The following is a 24852-nucleotide window of genomic DNA, read 5'->3' on the forward strand; positions in this document are numbered from 1 at the left end:
TGGCTTGGTTGCCCTTAAAATGTGATCCGCTGAATACCCAGAGACTCCAAACACTACTTGGTGTGGCCCGTATAAAGAGACTTCTAGGAAGCTTATGTTTGTTCATTCATTGAGAAGAGTTGGAGGGAACCTATATATTATCTTCTTGAGGGTGGGATGTGGTGATATGGCTCTAAAACTTGTCTCTGGAATGGTGAGATGGTTTTGTTAAGTGTACAAGAAGAGTGAGAGGAAAGATTCGTTAGGTGATGCGTCTTCTGGTTACCGATTTAGTTTAAGTTACTTCTTGGGTTTATTTTCAATTAAATGTTAGGACTTCTGCCATTCAGTGTTTGAAACAGAGTGATTGTGTATCTCTCTCCTTCTCTCCAGCAGGTGCCCAGGAGACGTGGTCTTGGGAGCAGTACCTGAGGGAGCAGAAGGCAGTGGCTGCGCCTATCGAACTCTTTAACAAGGTGACCCCCGGTGCTTTCATGTTTTGCAGGAAACTAACTCTTAAGAGACTTCATTGAAGTAAAATAATTTGCCCAGATATCACATCAAATTATTCATTTTTATAGTCTGTACTGAAACAAATGATATAACAGAGCTAATTAGAATGTTTGTGTTTCCAAGTGTGTGGTTTGGTGAAGGACCCCCTGGGTTGGAAACCCCGGTCTGCTTCTTAGACCTAGCTCAAGTCATTCAGTCTCCACATCTCAGTTTCCTTATTCATGAACTGAGGGCATTACCGTATCTTAAATTTGAGAAGGTTTAAATCACTTGCACATGAAAAGGACAAAGCATAAGGGATGCAACTTGTGCGTAATAAACAATAAATATTAGTCTTTTTTCTATTAGCTGTTATTATTTGCCTCTCTCCATCTAAGTAGCAGATTAGAGGGCTCTACTGTGTTGATGTATAGAAGTGGTGGGGTCAAGTGCTATTTTTTTTTTCAAGTGCTATTTTTAAGGAGAATGTGTAATTCCCAATTGAATGCTCTACAGAATAGCCTATGTAGACTTGCTTGACAACTGACTCCTGCCACAGAGGACATTCCATTCCTGGGGGCGAGCTTTCCTTGTGGACATGTCATTCCCAAGGGCTAGCTTTCCTCGTGGACGTGTCATTTTTTTCCTTGTGGACATGTCATTCCCAAGGCTAGCTTTCCTCGTGGCTTCAGACCTTGTGCTGTTCTTTCTCTTCTTCTTGGTCTGTCTTTTCAGTATTTCAGGAATATTTTATATAAAGATTGCCTAAGATTTGAGTTGTACTGTGTTTTAACCAGTACAAGAAGCTACAACTTTGTATTGCTTTATTTTTTATGACATTTGTTGTTATATTTAGAACAGCTTTTTAAATGTGAGAATGTCCATTTAATCCTGAACATGGCAGTAAAACAGGGCAGGAAAGTAGAGCAAACAAGTAAAAAGAAGAGAAACGAAGTGCCAATCTTATCTCATTTAAGACATAACTAGATGTACTCTTCCAGTCTAGGTACTATGCTTTATTAGAAATGGAGTATAAAAGTCTTAGGGAAAATGAAAACATCTGCAATGTTTCTTGAATCACTCCTCACGTCAGATACTTTGGTGGGGATTTTGGAAACAAGACTCGTGGGTATTCTTGAGATCTACTCAGCTAGGCCCTCAGGGGCCTGAAAGTTGAGGCCAGCGCACCCTGTGGTGGCAAGTTAGCTGCGGGGTCAGATTCCTGTTGCCCCGTGCTGCTGTCACATGAGACTTCGAGGTTTGTTCCCCCAAACGGCATGGGTCCTTAAAAGTTAGGGAATCTCGACTTGCCTGTTTCCTCACAGTGCCTTCTCTTGAATGTGCTGATACAATTAATTGATGCTACATGACTTGACTGTGTTCAGGGCAACCCGGTGAGACACAGAGGTGCTCTCCATCCTCACTGTCACCGCAGGTGGAGGGGTGGAGTGGAGCCGACTTGCAGAGGACAGAGACTGGGCAGCTGTCATGACCCTCCAAGGGTGGAGGGAGCCAGTAAGACTCAGGCTCCAGGGACATCCAGAAGACAGGCTGAAGTCTGGGCCTGGGGGAGATCATCGTCCAGGGTCACTCACTCCTGGGGGAGATCATCATCCAGAGGCAGCCAGGGGCCACAGAGCTGTAGGAACAGGCAGTGCCTGAGGGTCGAACTCATGTCGAACAGTATTTCCCTCAAATGAGGCACACTGTTGCCGTCACTCTGTCCTCTCCTCTGACTAGGGGTACTCCCTGGGGACGTTGGGGGTTCTGTGTGTTTGATTTGTAGAGCCAGGAAAGCTTGAGTTGATGGCACCAAATGTTGGGTTCTCTTTCAGCTGCTATATGTGTCGCTCCTTTCAGCCAGGTGATTATTAATATTAGTTAGTTTCTTATTTTTTAAAAAATAATTTAAATATTTTTATAGCACCGTTTGTGTCTTTTGGAGCAACAGTCTGGCATCTGGTGTCTGGTGTTTGGGGATTACTCTGAGCTCTCTGCCTTAGGGTCATTCCAGCATTGCTTTGGGGACCATGCTGTGTCTGGGATTGGCAGAGACAGCTTCCTGTAAATCAAGCACTTTAATCTCCATAGCTTCTTCTTTAAATTCTTTCATGAGCCATTAACTCTGACGGAGGAAACCTGCAGGTTAGAGAATTTATCCCCCAGATTTTCAGTAGTAATCCGGTATTAACTTAAAAACTGCTAAGGAACAAAGGTGGGCTTTCTGTCTCTGATACAAATCCTTATGGCAGGACTGGAGGGATAGCATGAGTTAAGGCACATACCCTGTTTATATCCAATCCTGGTTCGATATCTGGTGCCACATGGTGTCCGATCATTGCCAGGTGCAGTCCTGGAAGTACCTAACTTGTGGGCTGTGACTCTGGAGGCTTTGAGCACTACTGCGGCGGCCTCGGTGATCATGGCACTGAGGAGCCAGGGGAGAATCACATCTCCAGGATATTCCATTGAACTGCAGATATTGCTGGCTGAGATCCCTTGGAGGATCACGCAGGCCTTCTGATCTCTGATTTTGTGGTCACTCACTCCAAAGTTCCTTATGGCAATATTGGGCACTGTGTAATCATCGATTATTATGGGTTGTATCACATTTCTCCATTGGGTTTAAAGAGATCTGATCAAAGAGGCATTGGAAAGTTCTAAGAGAGAGGCCATGTGAACCTGTAGTTTACAGAAGTGGGTTGTGTTTGGAAGATCTAGGGAGATAATTTTCAAACTTGACCACTGAGTGGAGATGAGTGGTGAGCAGGCGAGCAGGCAATGTGGTTTTGGATGATTTCTTTTTTTTTTTTTTTTAAATTTATTTATTTTTAATTAGAGAATCACCGTGAGGGTACAGTTACAGATTTATACACTTTTGTGCTTATACTTCCCTCATACAAAGTTTGGAACCCATCCCTTCACCAGTGCCCATTCTCCACCACCCGTAAACCCAGTGTCCCTCCCACCCTCCCCAATCCCATCTCCCCCCCACCCCACCCTGCCACTGTGGCAAGGCATTCCCTTCTGTTTTCTCTCTCTAATTAGCTGTTGTGGTTTGCAATAAAGGTGTTGAGTGGCCGCTGTGCTCAGTCTCTAGCCCTCATTCAGCCCGCAACTCCCTTCCCCCACATGGCCTTCGACTACAATGTAGTTGGTGATCGCTTCTCTGAGTTGACCTTTCCCCGGAACGTGAGGCCAGCCTCGAAGCCATGGAGTCAACCTCCTGGTACTTATTTCTACAGTTCTTGAGTGTTAGTCTCCCACTCTGTTATTCTATATACCATAGATGAGTGCAATCTTTCTATGTCTGTCTCTCTCTTTCTGACTCATTTCACTCAGCATGAAACTTTTCATGCCCATCCACTTGACTACAAAATTAAACTTTGGTACATCTATACAATGGAATACTACGCAGCTGTTAGAAAAAAGGAGGTCAAGAATTTTGTAGTCAAGTGGAGTTGGATGTTTTTTTTCTTGTAGAGTTAACCAGTGCTTTATATACCCTTGATATCAACCCTTTATTGGATGGGTATTGGGTGACTATTCTTTCCCTTTCTGTATGATATAGTTTCTTAAAATTTTATCACTGATGCCTCATCAGTGATAAAGGCTTACCAGTGAATGTAGAATAGCTTTTAATAGGTTGTACAGATAACAGGTTTACTGGGTATTTCCTATTAGAGGGACTGCCTGTGAGCCCAAACGAGAAGTATGAAGCATGAGAATGATTATGTTTGATTTGCCCTGAGGACTAAAGAAAGTGCTGCTGTTGAAACTACAGTGCTACTCTGATTCAAAATTTCTATCTTAATAGGAAGCAAGCATGCTTTATAATTGAAAGTAGTTTTCATAGAAGGTAAAAAAGCCTGCCAATATTTCAAGAAAGAGGATTGTATTGAATTCACTTTTTATGTGACATTGACTAGTAGTATTCTTTTTTCATTGTGTAAATATAAGTGTAATGCTGTTACGGTCATTGGCATGAGAAGGAACTCTTCAACTTTTGATACTGCAATGTTAAAAATAAAGCTCAAAATAGTTTGCATGTTCAGAATTGGAAACTATTCAAAAAACATTAAAATATTGATTTATCCTTACTTTTAATTTCCACCCTAATAGTTAAGTTTTTGAAGATGTTCTAGTGACACACTTGATTCAATTCATAATGCAAATAAGATACATGTTCTATCACAAATGTGTGAAATGTGTGTATGTTTCTTAGGTAAACTTTTTAACTTACCACAGGTTTTTTTTTTTATAAGTATAGGTCTATTTTAAACATTTTTTTCAAGACAAAGTAAAGTGTCTTATGTTGTATAACTTATTTTACTATCTGGGTAATGTGTATGTAAGGATTACACATTAATATCAATACAGAATATGCAAAAGCATTTCTCTTCACTAATGGTGAAATGTATCTTACTGTGATTTGATTTAAAATTAATAACATTATTTCTTTAGTTTTGAGGTCTGTATGAAAACATTTCTCTCTCAGCCAGTCATCTGTCCATCAGTTCTATCTTCCCAAAGAATTATTTTTATCTTACTGCTCATCTCATTGGGTCCAGTATGTCATCCTGGAACTGAAGACCCTACTGTTTTATGCCCTGTCCCAGTGCACATCAGTGCAGCTTCACCCCTACTGTTGCACTGACTGGTCCATGCACGGACTTCTTATTTCTTCTGCATTGACTGTTCAGTCTTTATCCAGGTCTGAAGGGCCCCAGGTCCCTTCATGCTCTCTGACCTCACAGGTCCTTGTTTTCTAGGAGACCACCTCTTCTCGTGGGCTGGCCCAGCCTTCCTGCCAGGTAGCCACTCTGCCTTGCTAGCACTGAGAAGAGTGAGGGTCACAGGATGGTGTCCGGGGAGTATGGGAGCAGATGCCGCTTCTATCGAGAAGACCCTGGTTTCCTCCTGCGCCAGTTCTAGCGCTCTCGGGGGGAATCATCTGCAGCTTGACTGAGAGAGTAGAGCCTCTCTGCACTCTAAACAGGCCTTCAGGTTGATGGCAAGAGCCACCAACTTGCGCATTTCTCTTGTTCTTACTTCACTGGCCGTGCAAACTGCAGTTTCTCCCCAGGCAGATGTACTTTCCGCAGACAGTGGTAGGTTGTCCCGGAGACGGGCTAAACAGGTGCTTAGGATCCTTCAAAGCAGGAACACTAACACATTTCGTTAGTACCGGTATTTTAGAATAAAATGAAGGTCATCATGAGAAAAATTATAACTCTTTGGGCTTCCTTATGTATCAATGAGTATTTAATAATATTTTTTTAATTTGAATTCCATAGTGCTAAGGAACATTAATTTCTTTTTTTCTTTGCTTTTGTTTTGTTTTGTTTTTCTACTGTAACAGATTGCCACAATCCTAGAGCTTCAAACAAATACTTGGATCTTTTTTTTTCATTGTCATATCACCTGTTCCTCTTATCCCTCTTTTATGGACCTCTCTGGCGACATTGTGTCCAGCCAATTAGTCCAGGATAATCTCATCATCTCAGAATTATTCCCCAACAACACTTGCGAAAGTTCTTTTCCTCTGTGATCTGTGAGGTCTTCCAGGTTCAATGATCAGGTCATGGACATCTTTGGTGACTAATATTCTGCCAACCATGGGTGCCATTCCGTTTTTTGAGCTGGCAGCCCTGACCTTGCCCCTGATCAGAGTGACTTTTTGGGTCAGCGACTTGTATTTGTTTTCTTCTGATCTCGAAGTCCCTGCCTGTGGTGAGGAAGTGATGCATCATTTTCTTTTCTTTTTTTATCTTTTAATTTTTCTAATTTTATTGAATCACTGTGAGGTAGTTAGAAGCTTTCATGTTTGGGTTACAATCTCACAATGATCAAACACCCATCCCTCCGCCAGTGCACATTCCCCACCACCAATAGCCCGGGTATACCCTCCCTTTCCCACCCTCCCCTTGCCTCTATGGTAGACAATATTCCCCATACTCTCTCTCTACTTTTGGGCATTATGACTTGCAACACAGACACTGAGAGGTCATCATGTTTGGTCCGTTATGTACTTTTGGCATGCATCTCCCATCCCAGCTGGTTCCTCCAGCCATCATTTTCTTAGTGATCCCTTCTCTATTCCATCTTCCTTCTCCCCTCTGCTCAGGAAGTAGGCTTCCAGCTATGGGGCAATTCCCCTGGCCCTTGTATCTAATGTCCTTGGGTGTCAGCCTCACGTGATGTTATTTTATACGCCACAAATGAGTGCAGTCCCTCTATGTCTGTCCTCTCTTTCTGACTCATTTCACTTAGCATGATACTCTTCATGTTTATCCATTTATAAGCAAATTTCATGACTTCATCTCTCCTAACAGCTGCATAGTATTCCATTGTGTAGATGTGCCAGTTTCTTTAACTTGCATCTGTTTTAGGGCACTAGGGTTGTTTCCATATTTTGGCTATTGTAAACAGTGCTGCAATGAATATATAGGTACAGATGTCATTTCTACTGTGCTTCTTTGCATCCTCAGGATATATTCCCAGAAGTGGCATCGTGGGGTTATACGGAAGCTCAATTTCTAGTTTTTGTTTGTTTTTTCTTTTTGGGTCACACCCAGTGTTGCACAGGGGTTACTCCTGGCTCATGCACTCAGGAATTACTCCTGACATTGCTCGGAGGACCATATAGGATGCTGGGAATCGAACCCGGGTCAGCCGTGTGCAAGGTAAAGGCCCTACCCGCTGTGCTATCACTCCAGCCCCCTCAATTTCTAGTTTTTGAAGAACTATCCATATTGTTTTCCAGAAAGGCTGAACCAATTGGCATTCCCACCAACAGTGAAGGAGCATCTTTTTCACCACATCCACACCAGCACTGGTTGCTTTTGTTCTTTTGAATGTGTGCCAGTCTCTCTGGTGTGACATGATATCTCATTGTTGTTTTGATTTGGTGATGCATCATTTTCAAATAGTTCAACATATTGGCTGCTTCTTTCTCTGCCCAAGAAATTAATTTGTACACCGTCTCCATTCCCTATAGTTCCTCTGACACACCCATGTCTCTGTCCTGTGTGGGCAAATCTGGCATTCTTCAGCTCCCTGCCACTCATTTTTATCCTTCCAGACCTCTCCTATTCCTCTTTGCTTTGAGGTTTATGTCATTTTGTCATTTTTGTTCCCGTCTTGTTACTTCATTAGATTCCCGCCTTGTTACTTCATTAGACTTTGTGTGTGTGTGTGTACGTGTGTGTATTTTGCAAGCATGCATCTGTCTGATCTGCACACACAACTCCCTCTTCCTTGCACCCTTCTCTGACACCAGTCCGTATCTCCATCCTTGGACATTTCTTGTCCACAAGAGGGTTATGCAGCTCCTTGCTGCAGAGTGCTCCTTTTCAGGACCTAAACTCCTCCGTCCAGTCTGTCTTCTCCAAGGTCACTCTTTTGCAAGTCACAGTTGATCCTCCTCTGCAGCGCTGAGCTACTATTCTTGCCATCTGACCTTGTCTGCTATCATTTCAGATCTCTCTTCATTTATTCTCACAGTTCCAATTTTTCTTTGAATTGCCACTTGGTGTTGAAGTTTTCCTTTTCCTCCCTTAAGTCTTTCCATCTTTTGACAGGCAGGCTGGGCTTTATTCTTCTATCAAGTCAACCATTTGCCTGCCTGGATGTTTAGTTCCCTTGTTTTCCTTTCCCTGGATTTACCTGCTAACACTGAAGGTGGGATTAAATCATGGTGGCCATCTGTCTTCTGTACCAAAGATCCCGAGCACTGCAGAAGCAAACCACTCAACCTTGCAAATTGGGGGCCCTGCAAACTCGTGATCTCAGCAGTTCTCACAGTGCCCAGCTCTCCTTGTGCAGACTGAGGTTCCCTGTGTCCCAGGGAGGCCCTCAGGCATCTTCTCTCTGGGCAGAAAGTAGTGGGAGACTCCTTTCATGGATATTGTAAGAACTCAAACTTCCTCCCATTCCTCTCTTTATTACTCTTAACTTGGTCATCTTGTACTGTGAGAAGGAAGGGCCCTCAGCTTCCTCTCCTTCATCTCCCGTCTGTTCTCTAATCCTCTAGATTTCTGCTTTTCTGGAGTTCTGACTTCCATCAATGATCTTATATTATACTTCTAAGATAACAAGTTTCTGAAACCTTCCCTCTTAAATGCAAGTATAGTTACATCTAGAAGATCTTCAAGGAAAAAAATATCACTGCACCTAGACCTGCATTTTCCTCTTCCATATCTCCTTAGTCCAGCCAAGTCTGAGATGAGAGTGCATTTTCTCTTTTCCTGAATTTTCCAACTATTTTTGCTTTTCCAGCTTTTATTTCTACCAGAAACTACTCCTATAGAAGGAACCTCCCAGATTTCAAGTCTAGACACAAATTTAGCCCTGCTTCTGCAGTCCTGAACTCTCCCGTTCGAAAGATGATTCTGTTTGGGCCTTTCCCAGCAGCTGCTCCCTGCTTACCCCTGTACTTCAGAGGTCACACCCATTCTGAAATCTCTTGGACCTCATTGGACCTCTTATTATCAGCATATATTGATGCTTCAAAACACCAACTCTCATATTCCTCTGCTTTCATAGTTGATGATTTGCTGATATTCATGATTAAAGAAGACATATTTCTTCATTGAAATCCATTTGACTCCTAAATCAAGGCAGCATTGTTACGTAGACTTTGTTATGTCTATTTCCTCTGCTTCAGTGATGTTGAAATTTGGACACTTCTTACTCCATGTTCTTGTGTCATACTCCATCTGCTCCCCCATTTAAATTCTATTATTATCTATTATGATTTTGGAACCCAAAGGCGTCTGCTTGCTCCAGGAACACGAAGAGCCTAAAACCGTTTGTTCAGGGTCTTGATGAAGAAGTCCGACTGTCTTGTAGGTCAGACATTCTTTTGATGTCCCGTGAAATCCAGTCAGTAACAGCTCTTTGGGTGCCAATGGGCTACACTAGCGTGTGACAGGGACAAAGGGAGACATTACTGGTGCCTGCTCTAGCAAATCGATGAGCAACGGGATGACAATTGATACAAGTGATACAAGTGATGATTTTGGAGAAAATATTTTGATTTCTGATAAGGACGGGCTAGAGTGATAGCACAGTGGGTAGGGTGTTTGCCTTGCATGCGGATGGCCCGAGTTCGATTCCTCCATCCCTCTCAGAGAGCCCGGCAAGCTATCGAGAGTGTTTCGCCCACACGGCAGAGCCTGGCAAGCTACCCATGGCATATCCGATATGCCAAAAACGGTAACAAGTCTCAAAATGGAGATGTTACTGGTGCCTGCTCCAGCAAATTGATAAGCAGTGGGATGACAGTGACAGTGATAAGGACAGTATAGACATCTATAGGAGGACAGGGACTGAAGTACTTGAAGGAGAAAGTCACCTTACTGGCTAAACTTCCTGCTGTTCTAGATATGAAATATGCTGTAAACTCATATGAAATATTTCTGCTCTCTCTTTCTCCTCTTTTAAACTCCAAGGAAAGGGACCCTTCAAATACTCTCAAACTTTAACTTCTAAACCCAGACCTAAACTTTATTTAATAATATACCTTTGGAAACTTTTAGTCAAACATATGAAATTATGTCTGTCTTGCTTTTGAAAAAGTCTTGTTTTCAAGTGCCACAGATGCAGAAAGTTGTTGCTGTGAAAAATTGTATCACAAGCTTTTATAAAATTCTTTGAGATACCTAAAATTTTTCAGGCATAGTAGTTTAGTAAAATGGCTGTTTATTTGTGATTTGAAAATTTTTCCAACTTGGTTTCTGAAAGCATTACTGTGTCTTAATGTAGATCTATCTTAGAGAATACTTAAAATATCAATAATGAGGTACTCAGTGAGCAGACATTTCTTTTAGTTTACAGCTGCAAACTGTAGTGAAATACCTCATTATATCATAAATTTTGATAGGCTTAGAATCAAACCATTTCATCGACCCCTATGCTCTTTATATTTGCCTGAAATATTCACTTTTTAATTTGTTTTTATCTTTTGTGTTTTTTAGCCCCAGTTTTAAGATAACTTCACTGTTTTTTATAAATTCTTCTAGAAAAAAAAATTTTAAAAATCTTTGTAGTTGTATATTTGTTTAATAGAGGGCAAAGGAAGAAGTAGGTTTTAAACTAAACTGTAGCCTTACACTGTATAGTCAGTTAAACTGATTAATTGCTGGGATTCCACAGAACACAGCAGATTCCCATTCATGTTCATTTCTTATAGTATTTGAAGCTCTGGGTTCTGGAGGAAAAGAAAAACAAAAAACAAAGGTAAAAACAAAACAAAATGAAGGTACATCCTGATCTTGTGGCTCAGATAAATTTCCTATTCTTGGTATCCACTTCTTTGAAATCATGTGATTCAGAGTACCAGGAAATTCTCAAAGAGTTGAGCAGATCTGACGTATTGAGCCTGATAATCAGATTGGGGCTTCTTTTTCATTCTTGGAGGGTCTTGAAGACCCTCTAAAGTCTTCCTATCTCCAATTCCAGCTGGAAAAAAATGTTATGTTCAGAGGGAAGAGAAATTAAAAGAGAAAATAAGAGTGCTATTCAGAACAAGGGTAGTTTCCATGTTTCTTGTACTTTAAATTAAAAGAAATTCATACTAGAAGTATCCTTGTTCCCACCCCCACCCCGGAGGGTTTAGACATTTTGGGGAAATATGTGAATCACTGAGTTAAACACTAGGCTAAGAGGATTTGTGAAATCCACTTAGTAATGGCCAGTGAATTATCAGACAACTTTGAAGTTATTTAAAAAGTTCTCTCTATGCAGTTCTTTACGCTGCATGGAATCTTTTTCTTTGATGGTCTAAAAATGCTTAAATTCAAGAGCACTTTATTCACTCTGATATTCTCTTTGCTTTTGTTTCTGAGAATTTAATTCAGTTAGTAGTTAGGTTAGAATGACTTGCATATATGATTATGATTATGATTATATATGATTTATGAAACCTACCCTTGCTTTTCTAAGGTAAAAATGTACATATATATACATAATTATGCATACATATATATGTTGCTAATCATACCATGTTTTACTAATAGTAGGCCATTAAGTTCAAGGAATTTTTGCCTCTTAGAATGTAAGTAGAATAGATTCAGGAGAAAATGAGCAGGAATTACATTCACAAATTTCTTAAAGTATACTTATGTTGCGCCATGAAGTGAATCCTTTGTTCTCTATTTGCAGAATGCCTCTTGCTATAATCTTGGCAGCAATTTGAGACTCAGAATTAACCCATGAAAAAGACAAAAAGACATTCAAAATAACAAGGAAGTAGTCTGAAATGAGAGTTTAAAAATACACAACCAGCCATCCTTCACTGCCATCTTAACCGAAGCTTTCCAGCCAGTCGTGTTTAATTATGTAGGTGATGATTTTTCCCCATTAGCCTAACAAATAGATGGCAAAAATAGGCGTCACTTTGAAAAAGGCAGAATTTGAAGCATGCCTTGCTGCCTTACCATCCATGATGAACAGCTGCAGTGAACTGCTGTGTTCTGCTTATTGAAGTTTCCTAAATGTGTTATTTAGATAGTGGATTGATTAATGACAGATTCCCTTAAAGGACAACCACGTGACTGTATCTTTTTTTAGGTCTTAGGTCCTTTTGAACATCTAATGAAAGCTATTGTTAATCTTTTTAGAAAAGTGCTTATATCCATTTGCATAGAAAGTTTTATATAAAATTCAGGAAGCTTCTAGGATCTCTGATGGCATCATGAATTGCTCCCTTCCTTCACCACTAAGAACAGATATATTGGGCCAGAGCTATAGTACAGTGGGTGGGACACTTGTTTTGAATACTGTCAACCCGGATTCTACTCCTGGCATCCCATAGGGTCCCCAGAGCACCACCAGGAGTGATCTCTGAGCATAGAGCCAGGAGTAAGTCCTGGAGTAAGTTCTGAGTAGTACCGAGTGTGGTCCAAGAGAGAGAAACATTCCCTCCCCCCGCCCTTCCAAACATGTGCATTAAGGAGTAGAATAGATAAAATGTGTCTAAATGTGTGTATACATATCTTTTCAAGTTCTACATTTTTTCTGTTTTCACAACGAGAAAAATCAGAAGGAGTTTTCATATTCTTGGTAAGTTCCCCTGTAAGCGCCAGTGAAAAATCTTGACTTCTTGAGGAAAAAGCAAGGGTAGGTTTTATAATCAGATAGTCTGCTGTAATTTTTCAATGAGTGAACATTTCTGGTGAAAAATTTTATTGCAAGGTACCTGTGTGAGAGAATATTGAAGGTAATGCAATCAACTATAATGTTGGAATTGAAAACTATGTATGGAATTTCATAGAGTGTTTAAATATAACAGTAGACATTGGTAACATTATAAAGGTAAGAATTATTGCTTTATGGAAACTCTAGAACTTCTTCTAAGATGGACTCCTGGGTGTCACCCTAACTTTACTTGCTTTCTCATCTTCTGTGTTATAGCTGGTCATGAGACGCTGTTTGTTTTACCTCCCAAATTGGTATGGGTTTGGCTCTTCCCTGCCATTGCTAGCTTTGGCCACTGCCCTTCAATAAACTGAGATTGGTATTATAGTTGGCACATGACAAGTTCAAAATTATAGGTGGATAGTTAAATTTTCATTAAAGTCAGGGATGTGTCTCAAATGTCAAGTGCTTGATGTGTATGCCTGGTCTCTGAGTTAGCTCCCCAGCACCACAGAGTTCTCTAAACACCACAAGGGGTCCTCCAAGCTCCAATGGGTGGGATTCCCACAACAAATGTAGCACTGTAGCACTGTCCTCCTGTTGTTCATTGATTTGCTTGAGGGGGCACAAGTAACATCTCCATTGTGAGGCTTGTGTTACTATTTTTAGCATATCGAATATGCCACGGGTAGCTTGCCAGGCTGGCATGCAGGCGAGATACTTTCGGTAGCTTGCCGGGCTCACCGAGAGGGACAGAAGAATCGAACCTAGGTCGGCTACGTGCAAGGCAAACACCCTACCAGCTATGCTATTGCTCCAGTCCGACAAATGTATAGTTAAAGAAAAAATTATCTTTATTTTCTCTATTTTCAATCTTGTTATTTTGTTAATTAAAAAAAAAAACTAACCACACTTATTGTTTCTCAGGGATTTCTTCTGTCTCTGACCTCAGGAGTCACTCCTGGCCATGCTTTGGGGACCATATGTGGTGTCTGGGGTTAAACCAGAGATGACCACATGCAAGGAAAATACATTTATTTATGTACTTTCTCTCTAGACCTAGATTTTTTTAAAACCAGAACATTTTATTAGAAAACAGAAGATCAAAAATCATGTGATCTTTAGTGAGTCACATAATGTTAATTATAGGCTTCCAGAATTACCTAATATTGTGGCTGGTAACACATAGCTAAAGTAGACTAGACAGACAGTCTCGAGCACATAATAGAAATGTTCCTGTCCTGATTTCCTCATCTGTAAAACAATACCCATAAGGTCTTTACAATAATTCCAAAGGTGCTTAGAAAAATGAAGAGACATAAACCAACAAAACTATTTCCTAGAGAGGGAAAAACAAATTCTAAAATGTGTGAATCTGTATCTGTACCCTCATGGTGATTCACTAATTAAAGGATAAAATAAAAAATTAAAAAAAAAACTATTTCCCAGTGTCACAGAAAACTATGATTATTGTAGGAAAAGGGGAGGAGGTGGGAAGAAGTAGAGGAATGACTTGATGGTGAGTATGCTGAGCATTGAGCTCATATGCTAAACCCATAATACTGTGAAATAATGACAATTTTTAAAAAATGGATTCATGAAAGAAAAATGCCTGTGCAGTGTCCAATCCCAGAGCTGGTCCAGAGTTAAGTGCTCCATGAGTTCTTTTTCAGTTGCAGGTTATTTGTAATAAGACTTAATAAAAGCTGTGAACTCCACTCATTGCTTCTCATGCCTCATATTTCATTTATATTTAATAATAAAGGTATTTTGAACAAATGCATGTTGTTAGCTATGATAATAGGTGTTTGATAGTTCGTGAATGAGTTATCTCAATAGTTTAAATAAAAATAAATTCAGACTCCATTTGTTTCACGAAATATTAAGGCAACAACAATATCACACTCAGAACATGGCAGATCTATTCTCAACCAATAGCTGAGAATCACAAGATAACTCTTTACTGTGGCCAACTGGTGTATATTACTTTATTTTTAGACTTCCTAATATCCTACCTTTTATATATAAATACATGTCGAGACCATTGTGATTTTAAAATTGTTACTGAGATGAACCATTTAAATAGGAACTATATTTATTGCCATGCTCTTTGATGTTTAAGAATTTTATTTTAACTTTTGGCATATGAAAGTCCTTTGGACATGTTTCTTTATAACAGTTATCATATGAGGGTATATCCAGCCCTTTGCATTGCTGAGTAAAGCATGTGCCCTAATGGCCGTAATTCCACTCTATGCCCTATCCCCCTGTCCCTCCTTCCCCCGACTTCATTTTATTCTCAGATCAGAAAAATATTGTCAGCTTTCTACTTTTGCCTGTGAATGAAATATAGTTCTACACATCACAGATAGCCTTCCACTTACCATGCTGACACCCTTCTGTTTGGGCCAAGGCCAACCCCTTTCTGCAGTCTTCATAATGCTCACACTGAGCATAATTTCTCTATGATACAGTAAATCTTGCAGAGTTTCACACATACCCTATCAAATCCAAGAGGTATTCACTCTGAATTGAATGTTTGTGACTTCTGCACATCGAGAAAATATCTGCTGGCAAACACATGTGAGAATGTTTGCTTTTATGTGTTGTTCATACAGAAATTTTGTGAGTAACGTTTCTTCTCATTACATATGGTATTTTTGTTTCTGTTTTTTGACCTTAATATTTAGGATGATGATGATGATGATGATGATGATGATGATGATGATGATGATGATGATGGTGAATTTGTAAGGAGGGCACATGAGACCGTGCTTGGGGCTTACTTTTGGCCTTATGTTCAGGAATTATTTCTTGTGGTGCTGCTGTGAACAAAAGTGGTGTTGGAAGACGAAAATCAGGGTGGACAAGGTGTAGGGCCAGTCAGTGCCTAAAACCCTGTCCTGGCTTTCCTACCTCTGTGGTCCCAAGACTTGTTTTATTGTAAAGTAATACATTTTTAATCTGATTTTCTTCAGAGGCTCTTGCTTTCAAAGAATACTTTTCTATCATTAACCATAGAAGTAATCAATTTTGTATTACAAAGCATTCTTTTGCAACTGTTCTGGGAAACAAACAAGACAAAACAAAAGAACTTTTCCACCATGCATGACTGCAAGGAGCTTCCGGAAAGGTCCGTGAAACTTTCAGTGCCTTCCAGCCTTGCTTTGCTTTTGTTGCCACAAAAGTGCCCGGTGCTGCCAAAGAGACGAGGCGCTACTGCTGCTCCAGGGGACCTGGAGAATGTCTCTTCCTTCTCGGGGTTTGACCGGATTAATGTGGTAAAGTTTTCTTTTTCAGATCTACAATCTCTTGATTTTTTTTTTAATGACTAAATGTAATGGACTTAATGTTCCTCTTAAATGTGTGGTTGCAATTCCCCTTTTTTAAAAAATTATAAAACAGCTTATAAGGTCAGCTATCAAGTGTAGGCATAAAACATGATTTGTACAAATAAAACAAATCTATGAATAAACAGAAAAGAAATCAAGGATGGCAGTGTAATTTGTTACTAATATTGCCTTTCACATTGTTACTATGAATACTTTATTTATTTATTTGAAACCTATTGAAGACTGCTATGGCTGTTTTAACCTTTTAGTGGGCCTTGCAATATTGTATTATTCTCTAAAATTTTCACTCAAGTGACCATTTTGAAATGGTGATAGTGGTAATGATGATTAGCCTAAATCTTGGCTGAGAATTCTTCCCATTATCCTGAATTCATTCGTGTATGATAAGGTAGTAGAGTTTGCTCAATATAATGCTCCTTCTTTTTCTCATTTTTGCTTCTTTCGGTTCTGATAAAGTCTGAGAATGTCCTTTCAGTTCTTCAAGCTCCTTAAATTTCCTTGTACCATTATTAATATAATGATATTGTAGCAGGAATCTTGACGGAAGATTTAGGACACCAAGGTCTTCAGGGACAACAGCTTTATTGAGCATCACTGCCTGGCTAGGCAGGAGTGACATCTGAGACACTGGGCCCTGAACAGTTCGTTTCCCTCTGGAAACCCTAGGGGAGCAGACTTACAGAAGCAAAACAAAGTTAATGTCACTTTATTACTTCAAAGCAAGGAAAAACACCTGCTTCTTCAGGTGGTCTTTGTGTCATCAGCTTCTTCCCCATTGCCCAGCTATGCTTTCTCACTTTGGGTGGTAAGGTTAGCGTGTCTCAGGGAGAACTGGAACTTGTGGAAACTGTCACCGACCTAACGTTGTAAGTAGAGGAAGTCCCTACAGCTTCCTGCTACAGTATGTTTTCCCCTTGGCTTACTTACTAGTGCTGTGTGCGTGCGTATGTGCATGTGTGTTCCTTTTCAGATAAGAAATTTCGAAGCAGTAAACAGCAAATAGTCACACAAAACTTGTTAAGTATACCCTCCTGGAAACAGAGTAGATGTGAGAAGACTGGAAGAGCTAAATACACATGGCTCTTATTTTTGTAGAAATAAAATATTCCCGAGAAATTATTCATTCTAGCCATTTTGTTTGAGTTTTGTCATCTTTTATGTTTACCGTAGAAGTTTGTAAAATTCATAAAACATTTTGATAACATTCTGAACCAGTTCATCAAGATTTTGAAACAATTTTATGTTCATATACAAATGCAAGCAGCATTTGTGGAGGAGCATTGATCGAGTTGCAGATCCTATACGTAAAGAAATATAATGCAGTTGCATAAAAGAATGGGAAATTATTGTGACTTTTCATGGAGTGTTTTCCAGGGCAGACTGTCACTGTCACTGTCACTGTCATCCCATTGTTCATAGATTTGCTCAAGCGGGCACCAGTAACATCTCCATTGTGAGACTTGTTGCTGTTTTTTTTTTTTTTTGCTTTTTGGGTCACACCTGGAGATGCACAGGGGTTACTCCTGGCTCTGCACTCAGGAATTACTCCTGGCGGTGCTCAGGGGACCATATGGGATGCTGGGAATCGAACCCGGGTCGACCGCGTGCAAGGCAAATGCCCTACCCGCTGTGCTATCACTCCAGCCCCGACTTGTTACTGTTTTTGGCATATCGAATACACCACAGGTAGCTTGCCAGGCTCTTCTATGCGGGTGTGATACTCTCTGTAGCTTGCCAGTCTCTCCTAGAATGATGGAGGAATTGAACCCTGGTCGTCCGCGTGCAAGGAGAACGTCCTGTCCTACCCGCTGTGCTATCGCTCCAGTCTAGGATATTTAAAAAGCCGTGTGCAAAAATCTCTGAAGCTCTGTACTCCCTTTCATGTTAGAAATAAGGAAAATTATTTAAAAATATATATATAGTTGATTATATTTATAAAAAGGAAATTCAGAAAGGATAAACTATAAAACAGCAAGGTTTATTACTTATAAGAGACAGGGTAGACATAGGATGGCTAGGATTTGGGGAGGAAGCAATTTCTTTATATAGATTTAAGCTTTGGAAGCAGTGTCAATATTCTACATATTAAAATAGAAATAAATAAGAACCGAAATAAAGTTGAAACATGAACTTACCTGCATTTCAAATTAATACTGTAATCACACTGAATAAAAAGAAATAATGAATCCATGTATATTATAAGTTTTTAACTCTGCCCATTTGTGGGTGGCAGAGAAGAACAGAAGATTGCAAATTTCTTTTGTAGGTTTTCTTATTATAGTTGTAGGGATAAAATAGTTCTGAAACTATAATAATTAGACTATTGGGTTTAGTACTTGAATAAATCATTTATTTAAAGGAGGTGAAATACAAAATAGAAGAAAAAAAAGTAGACCAGTCTTTTGGGCATGGATCTATGTACTGATTAATGTTTTACAATATATTAATATATTCACATATATATGCAAATGTTTATATTTGTGAATCATTTATGTTGCTATGTAGTGAAGGACTTGGGCAACACAATGATTGTGTGATCAAAATCAACATTACAAATAATATCAGATGTCTCCAGATGAGATATCCAAGGGAGGACCTATAGTCACCCATTTAGTTCTCTTGGGGTTAAATGCTTCACCTGAGTCCTGTTTATGAAGGTGCATCAGAGAATAAATAAGGGGAACTTTTTTAATGCATAAAGGATAAGAGTTCAGTTATGTTTTAGGTTTCAATTTCCTACAATCTGCATGCTATAGAAAATGTTTCAGATTAAAGAAACTAAAGATACATGCCAAGTAAATTTAATATCTGAATAAATCCTGTTTAGAGGGAGGAAAATTTTATACCGTGAATATTCTAGGAAAGTATAAGTGCACTGTTAGATTAATTGAAAAAATTGCAAAATGAATAGGGATTAGCTAAAGGAATAGTGTGTTATAAACATGTAGAAGTTAATAACAGCTATTATGTAAGACAGTGTTCCCATTCATAGGGCAAACACACTCCTCTCATGGAAAAATGTGTAGTATATATGTGCACATGTGTATGTAAATACATGCTGTGTTTGCATCTTTATACACAAACAGATATGAGAATGAAAGCAAACAAATACTAGGGTGAGGTAGAATATTAGCAATAAGTACAAATTGGCTATAGTTAAGTGTTTCTTTTTGTTGTTGTTGTTACTGCATTCTTTTTTCCCGTTTTCAAACTATACCAGCAGTTCACAGGATTTATTCCAGGTTCTGTGCTCAGGGATCATTCCTGGCATACTTACGGTACAATATTGGTACCAAGTTTTGAACCTGGGTTGACTGCATGCAAGGGATAGATTCTTACTATGATACACTATCTCTCAGGCCCTACATTTTTTTCTTTACATTTTGAATATTTTGTTTTTGTGCCACACCCAGAGATTCTCAGGGATTTCTCCTGACTCTGTGCTCAGGGATCATATATCTGGTGGTGTTTGGGGAACATAGGTAGTACCAGGAATTGAACTGGGGTCAGTTGCATGCAAGGCAATCAGTCACCTTATCCACTACAGTCTCTCTGACCCTAAACTTTAATTACTTTGAAACGTTTAAAAAGAAGAAATTTCACCCCAAGATAGGCATTATTATGCTATGCACTAATAAACAACAGTACAACTTGTGATTAAAAAGCAACTCTAGATGTAATGGAACTAGATTTCAGATATTTTCCTTTAGTATATATCCAATTAAGAATAAATTAGCTGGTAATTCTGAGTCTGCTTGCAACTCTCTGCTCAAATTGAATAATAATTCAGCGAGGCCATGGGAATCAAATCCAATATTTGGGAAAATGAATGAATAGGAACAAACTAGAAATTTGTGAAAAGTATAGCATTTACAATGACAGTAAATATTGAAAGGTAGCTACTTATAATAAAATGTTTTAGAATTTTGTGTGAAAAAATTCAAATCATTTTGGAATTACAAAAAAAATAATATTTAAGGATGAAGAAATGAAATCCTTAACTAGAAAGCTCAAGACATTAAACACTTACCCAGATTCATTGTAAACAAATGTGCTGTCAGCAAATGCTTCAACAAACAGAATAAAAGCCTAGAAGCAGACCCAGAAATGTGCAAAGATATGATGTAACAAATAATTTTGCAGATTTATGAAAAGTATGCACTATTTTTTGCACTATGAAAAAGTTTTTTCTTAAGTAATTTGTTTTCCATACCAAAAATGTTTCTCTTACTATAGAAAGTCAATTCCAATGTATTATAATATAAATATGAAGAATGAAAGTGTTAAGATAGAATGTACTTAAGTGAATTTAAGGTTGTAAGGTGTTTCATGAGCTTGATGTGCAAACTGTACAGAAAATTATATATTTAACTACATTTGTAAACAAACTGGAAAGTCATAAAATTAAAACTAAATTATTATTAAATTAAATAATTTCCAATTTATTAAAGGCCCTTATTCAAATCATTAAGCAAAAATAGGCACCAGAAATAATGAATTTCATGGGATAAAAACACTGAGAACTATTTCAAAGCACAATCAAGTGATCAGATGTCATCTTTAAGAGCTAGAATATATGAGTCCTTATATCTTTGACTATATTGCTGAACTTTCAAATGTGAACATAAGTTATTTATTATGTGACTAACTAAGAATTCTAATATCAAATGGTGAGAATGCTTCAGTGGATAATGTAAAATCATGGAATTTCATAGGACCAGTCTTTTCCTGAACATGAAAACCAATTTCAGATTGGAATGAGATTAGAAGGCATTGACCCTCGACATCCATCTGTATTTTGTGTGCTTTCTGTAGCTGAGGTAAGAGATGTTGGAATGTCTTGGGCTAATTGTTCAGTGACAGAAATAATTTTCTAGAGAATAAAAACTTTGAATTCTTTCCATTATAAACTAGTTTCAGTACATTATGGATTAATTTTATTCAGTGATGGGTGAAATGGTTTTTTAATGAATTTTTTTTCTTCTCTGACGATTAATTTTCTAAATCCTTTCTCACTAGCAATTAGTCTTAATTTAACTGGTAAACAGATTTTACCTGAGGTTGATAGGAATCATGACTATATCAAAGTTGATTTCACTGCTTTAAAAGAGACGTTTATGGGCTCAGGAATGGGTAGGGCGTTTTCCTTGCGTGTGGCCATTCTGGGTTCTAGCCCCAGCACACTGTATGGACCCTGAGCACTGCTAGGAGTAATTCCTGAGTTCAGAGCCTAGAGCAACTCCTAAACTTGGCCAGATGTGGCCCGTAAACTGGAACAAATAAAAAGTCATTTATTCAAAATAATTTTGTTTTTATTTTGTGGCCACACGTGGCAGTGCTCAGGACTTACTCCTGCCTCTGCACTCAGGGATCACTCCTGGTGGGGATACTGGGTATCCAGCCCAGGTCGACTGCATGCAAGACATGCACCGCACCCTTCCTGCTGTCCTATTGTTCCAGCCCCTGGAACGGTCTAGCTAAACTTAATGAGAAACACACATGAAAACATCTAGTCATATGAATTAGCTACATATACATGCACTTTGTTAAAAATATATAGTTATGAGCTAGTGATGAAAGTTATGGAATGTATTTTTATAGTTTATTAAATGCATCTAATAAATTGATAAGTCTTCAAAACACTATTAATTTTATTTATTGTAGCTATTTTGCTGTAATTTCTAGAGTACACATTTTTGAGGGCTCTTTTATTTTATTGCGTATATCGGGTATGCAATACACTTTGAGTGTGAGTTGAAATAAGGCCATATACATTTTGGGTTTGCTTTGTACTTTGTGTACAATGTCTTGGGGTTTGAATCCGATTCAGACAGGAGATAGGATTTCTGAAAGGAATACTTGACAGGTATTGAATTCATAGGCTTGAAATTGACCCAGCAGAGCAAAAAAAAAAAAATCTTTTTTGTGAAGAAAAAATAGCTGCACACTTGAAGTATGTATTTATTTTGTCATTTATCAGAATTTTGTATACAGACATATTTGGATGGAAGGATTGATTCATAAATGCTGATGGCATTGATATAGAATTGATTTTTGTATACCTTAACGTCCGTGATACTCAATGAACTATTATGAACATTCCATTTTGCAGGTGTGTGGTTATCGGCTAAGACTTCATTTTGATGGTTATTTAAGCTGCTACGATTTTTGGACTAATGCAGGTTCCCCTGACATTCATCCAGTAGGGTGGTGTGAAAAGACCAAACATGAACTGCACATTCCTAAGGGTAAGCCAGGGTTGAAGGAGAGTTTCATATTAATAACATTTCATGCAATACTAACAAGAGAACCTGGTGTGAATTGATTTGTAAGTGAAAGTTTGATTGAAAAAAAAAAGACAGAAAGTCTACACAGATACCTTTCTTAGAAATAGATGTTTTTAAAAGGAAAATATCAGTGAGTGTTTAGGCTAATTTTTTTCACATATCTAGCTCAGTAATAAATCTCATCTTACTTTACACAATGTTTATCAATTCTAAAGATCGAAAAAAAAACTTGTTTTAAATCATGGTTAAAATAAAGTCCCTCAATTATGCCATGAGGTATAAAAACTTGATTTACTCTATGTAATTTGTTTCAAATGAAAATCAGAATTATGAAGCAGAAAACAACTGCACTATTTGTTTTCTTTTAATGGGGATTGAAAATATCATTTTACCTTTTGTTACCTGTCTTTTGGAACCTGAAATTGGTAAATGTAACTGAAGCCTTTTTTATTTTCTGTGCTCTAGTGAGGTGAGGATTTAGTCGATCGAGTTGCCATTGGGTCTGTTCCCTTGCAGAGCAAATGTCTGTGTGAGATTTCCTGCTTGAATGGTATAACATTTGATGACTGTGGCCACTTTTGAAGTCAGCGTTTAGTCATTCTTTTCTTACTAGCCAACTCTGGGTGTCATTTGGCATCTCTCACAGAGAAGAAAGGCAGAATTCCTTATCATTTTGTAGATTTAGAGAGGAATTTTGCTCATGCATTGTGAGTATGCACGAGACTCAAGACTCAGTTTAATCCCTGGCACCAATATGGCCCCGCCATGTCTCACCGGGCATGACTCTGGTGACCTCCTACTGGTTGTAGGTCTGATGTTCCCCTGTACCCAGGAGTCTTAGCAGGGCCAAACACTGAGCCATGCGGCCCACCTAGCCCAGGGACATGTGGGCAGTTTTTGAGGAGCTCCCTCCCCCACAGACAATCAAAGATTTCTTGGGTTTCATGGAAGATGCCAACAGAAATCCATATACAGGTATTTCTAGAACTCAGACTGTGCAGAAACTGACATTGCAGCAGAAGCTAAACTCCAGAGTGGTGTGACTTTTATTCTGCAGGAGAGAAAAATAGTGAACATATTTTCTAGTGGATATATTCTCAGGGTGTATCTTTCACATCGTGTGGTGAAGAGAGGCCTGAGCAATTGACAGGTGGCAGATATGCGGATGGAATAAGAGAGAGAGGCTTGTGGCTTCTGGGCTAAGAAAATAAAACAAAATAACAATCTCCTCAGGCTCAGTGTGGTGGTGCCATGGAGGACTTTTAAGATGGCTGTGAGTGGAGAAGATAGCCACAGCCAAGAAGGTAGGCGAGTGAGTAAGAGATGGAACCATGACCCAGAGCCCTGCCATGCGTCTTGGATGTTCATTCCTAGTGGAGCACTCAGTCAGATGATCTTTGGTCTCTTATCTGAACCAGTGCTGCACAGCCACTTCAGGGTACCTGAGCAGGAGAAAAAAGAATTTCTAGTTTTTAGTTTTTAGTTATTTTGGGGTCACACTGGCCATGGTGCTTGGGACTTACTGCTCACTGTGTTTCAGTGACTGTATGTTGGCACAGGATCAAACCAGGGTCAGTATGATGCTACTAAACAAGTGCCTGTGACCCTTCACATTTTTTCTCATCAGAAAAAGCCATGTTTTACATGGGAAGCGTGTGATGGTTTGGAGTTCCAAGTTAGGGCTCCCACTGGCCTGGGATGAGGCAGTGCCAGGCATCCTGGGTTGGGGTGCCACCAACATCTCTGATGGTCTTGGGGACTTCACTGCATCAGGAGTGAACACATTCGGGAACATTTGCCTTGGCTCAGTTTGGAAAGATGAAGCCCCTATCAGATCACCAGGATACAATTCCCCATATTAATAAAGTAAAAATAAGTAGAGAATGATAGTCATCATCGGGGATTACTCAGCAGCCTTGAGATTCATGTATTAGAAGCCATCGAAATAATTCAAGGATTGCATTTTAAATCTTGTGTTCTGCTAAATGATTATGGCTTTATGAAAGACTAAGAACAAGAACAATATATTTAATAGGCACATGATTACTTTTTGTGGGTATTTTGAGTAAACCGTGCTTTTATTTTAGGTTATAGAAAAGATAAGTTTGTTTGGATGAATTATTTGAAGGCCTGCAAATTGCAAAATGCTCCCAAGAAATTATTCAGAAACAGAAGTTCTGTAAGTATTTTTCTTCCTCAGTGTAAGTGAGAGTTTTCCTGGAGCTAAAAATTTTTAAAGTCACTATATATTAAATTTTGTTGTATTTTAACCTTTTAGGAATCCTTAGCTCCTTGTAATTTTTTTCTCACTTAATTTGTTAGCTTCCTGTGGGAATATTTTATTAAACTTTATGTATACAATAAAATGCTTCAGTTATATTGGGAGAATTAAAACTAAAGCCTGCTAAAATGTATTATGACTGTGAATTGTGGTTTTTTTATATTTTTCTTTTAATAAATTGATCATTTAAATTTACTTTTGATGTTTTAAGACCAAGAGACTTCTCAGGTAGTTTGAGTATCCAGCCTAGTTGCAGGAGCCTGGTGTATCTGCATTTGGGATAAGGAGAGGGGGACACTTTATGCAAGTATAAGACGGG

The 24852-nt window shown here is 38.8% G+C and overlaps 1 protein-coding gene across 1 annotated transcript in view; it reads left to right on the top strand.

Annotated features, from left to right (window-relative positions):
* L3MBTL4 (L3MBTL histone methyl-lysine binding protein 4) overlaps positions 1-24852 on the top strand; it is a 487327-nt gene that overhangs the window by 158699 nt on the left and 303776 nt on the right. Inside the window, exons 5-8 of the mRNA XM_055125658.1 lie at positions 373-455; positions 20681-20785; positions 22078-22213; positions 24340-24431. Of these exons, the coding sequence (XP_054981633.1) occupies positions 373-455; positions 20681-20785; positions 22078-22213; positions 24340-24431 (416 nt within the window). The remainder of the gene's footprint in view (positions 1-372; positions 456-20680; positions 20786-22077; positions 22214-24339; positions 24432-24852) is intronic.

The sequence above is a fragment of the Sorex araneus genome, chromosome 2 (assembly GCF_027595985.1).
Source record: "Sorex araneus isolate mSorAra2 chromosome 2, mSorAra2.pri, whole genome shotgun sequence".
Taxonomy (NCBI): domain Eukaryota; kingdom Metazoa; phylum Chordata; class Mammalia; order Eulipotyphla; family Soricidae; genus Sorex; species Sorex araneus.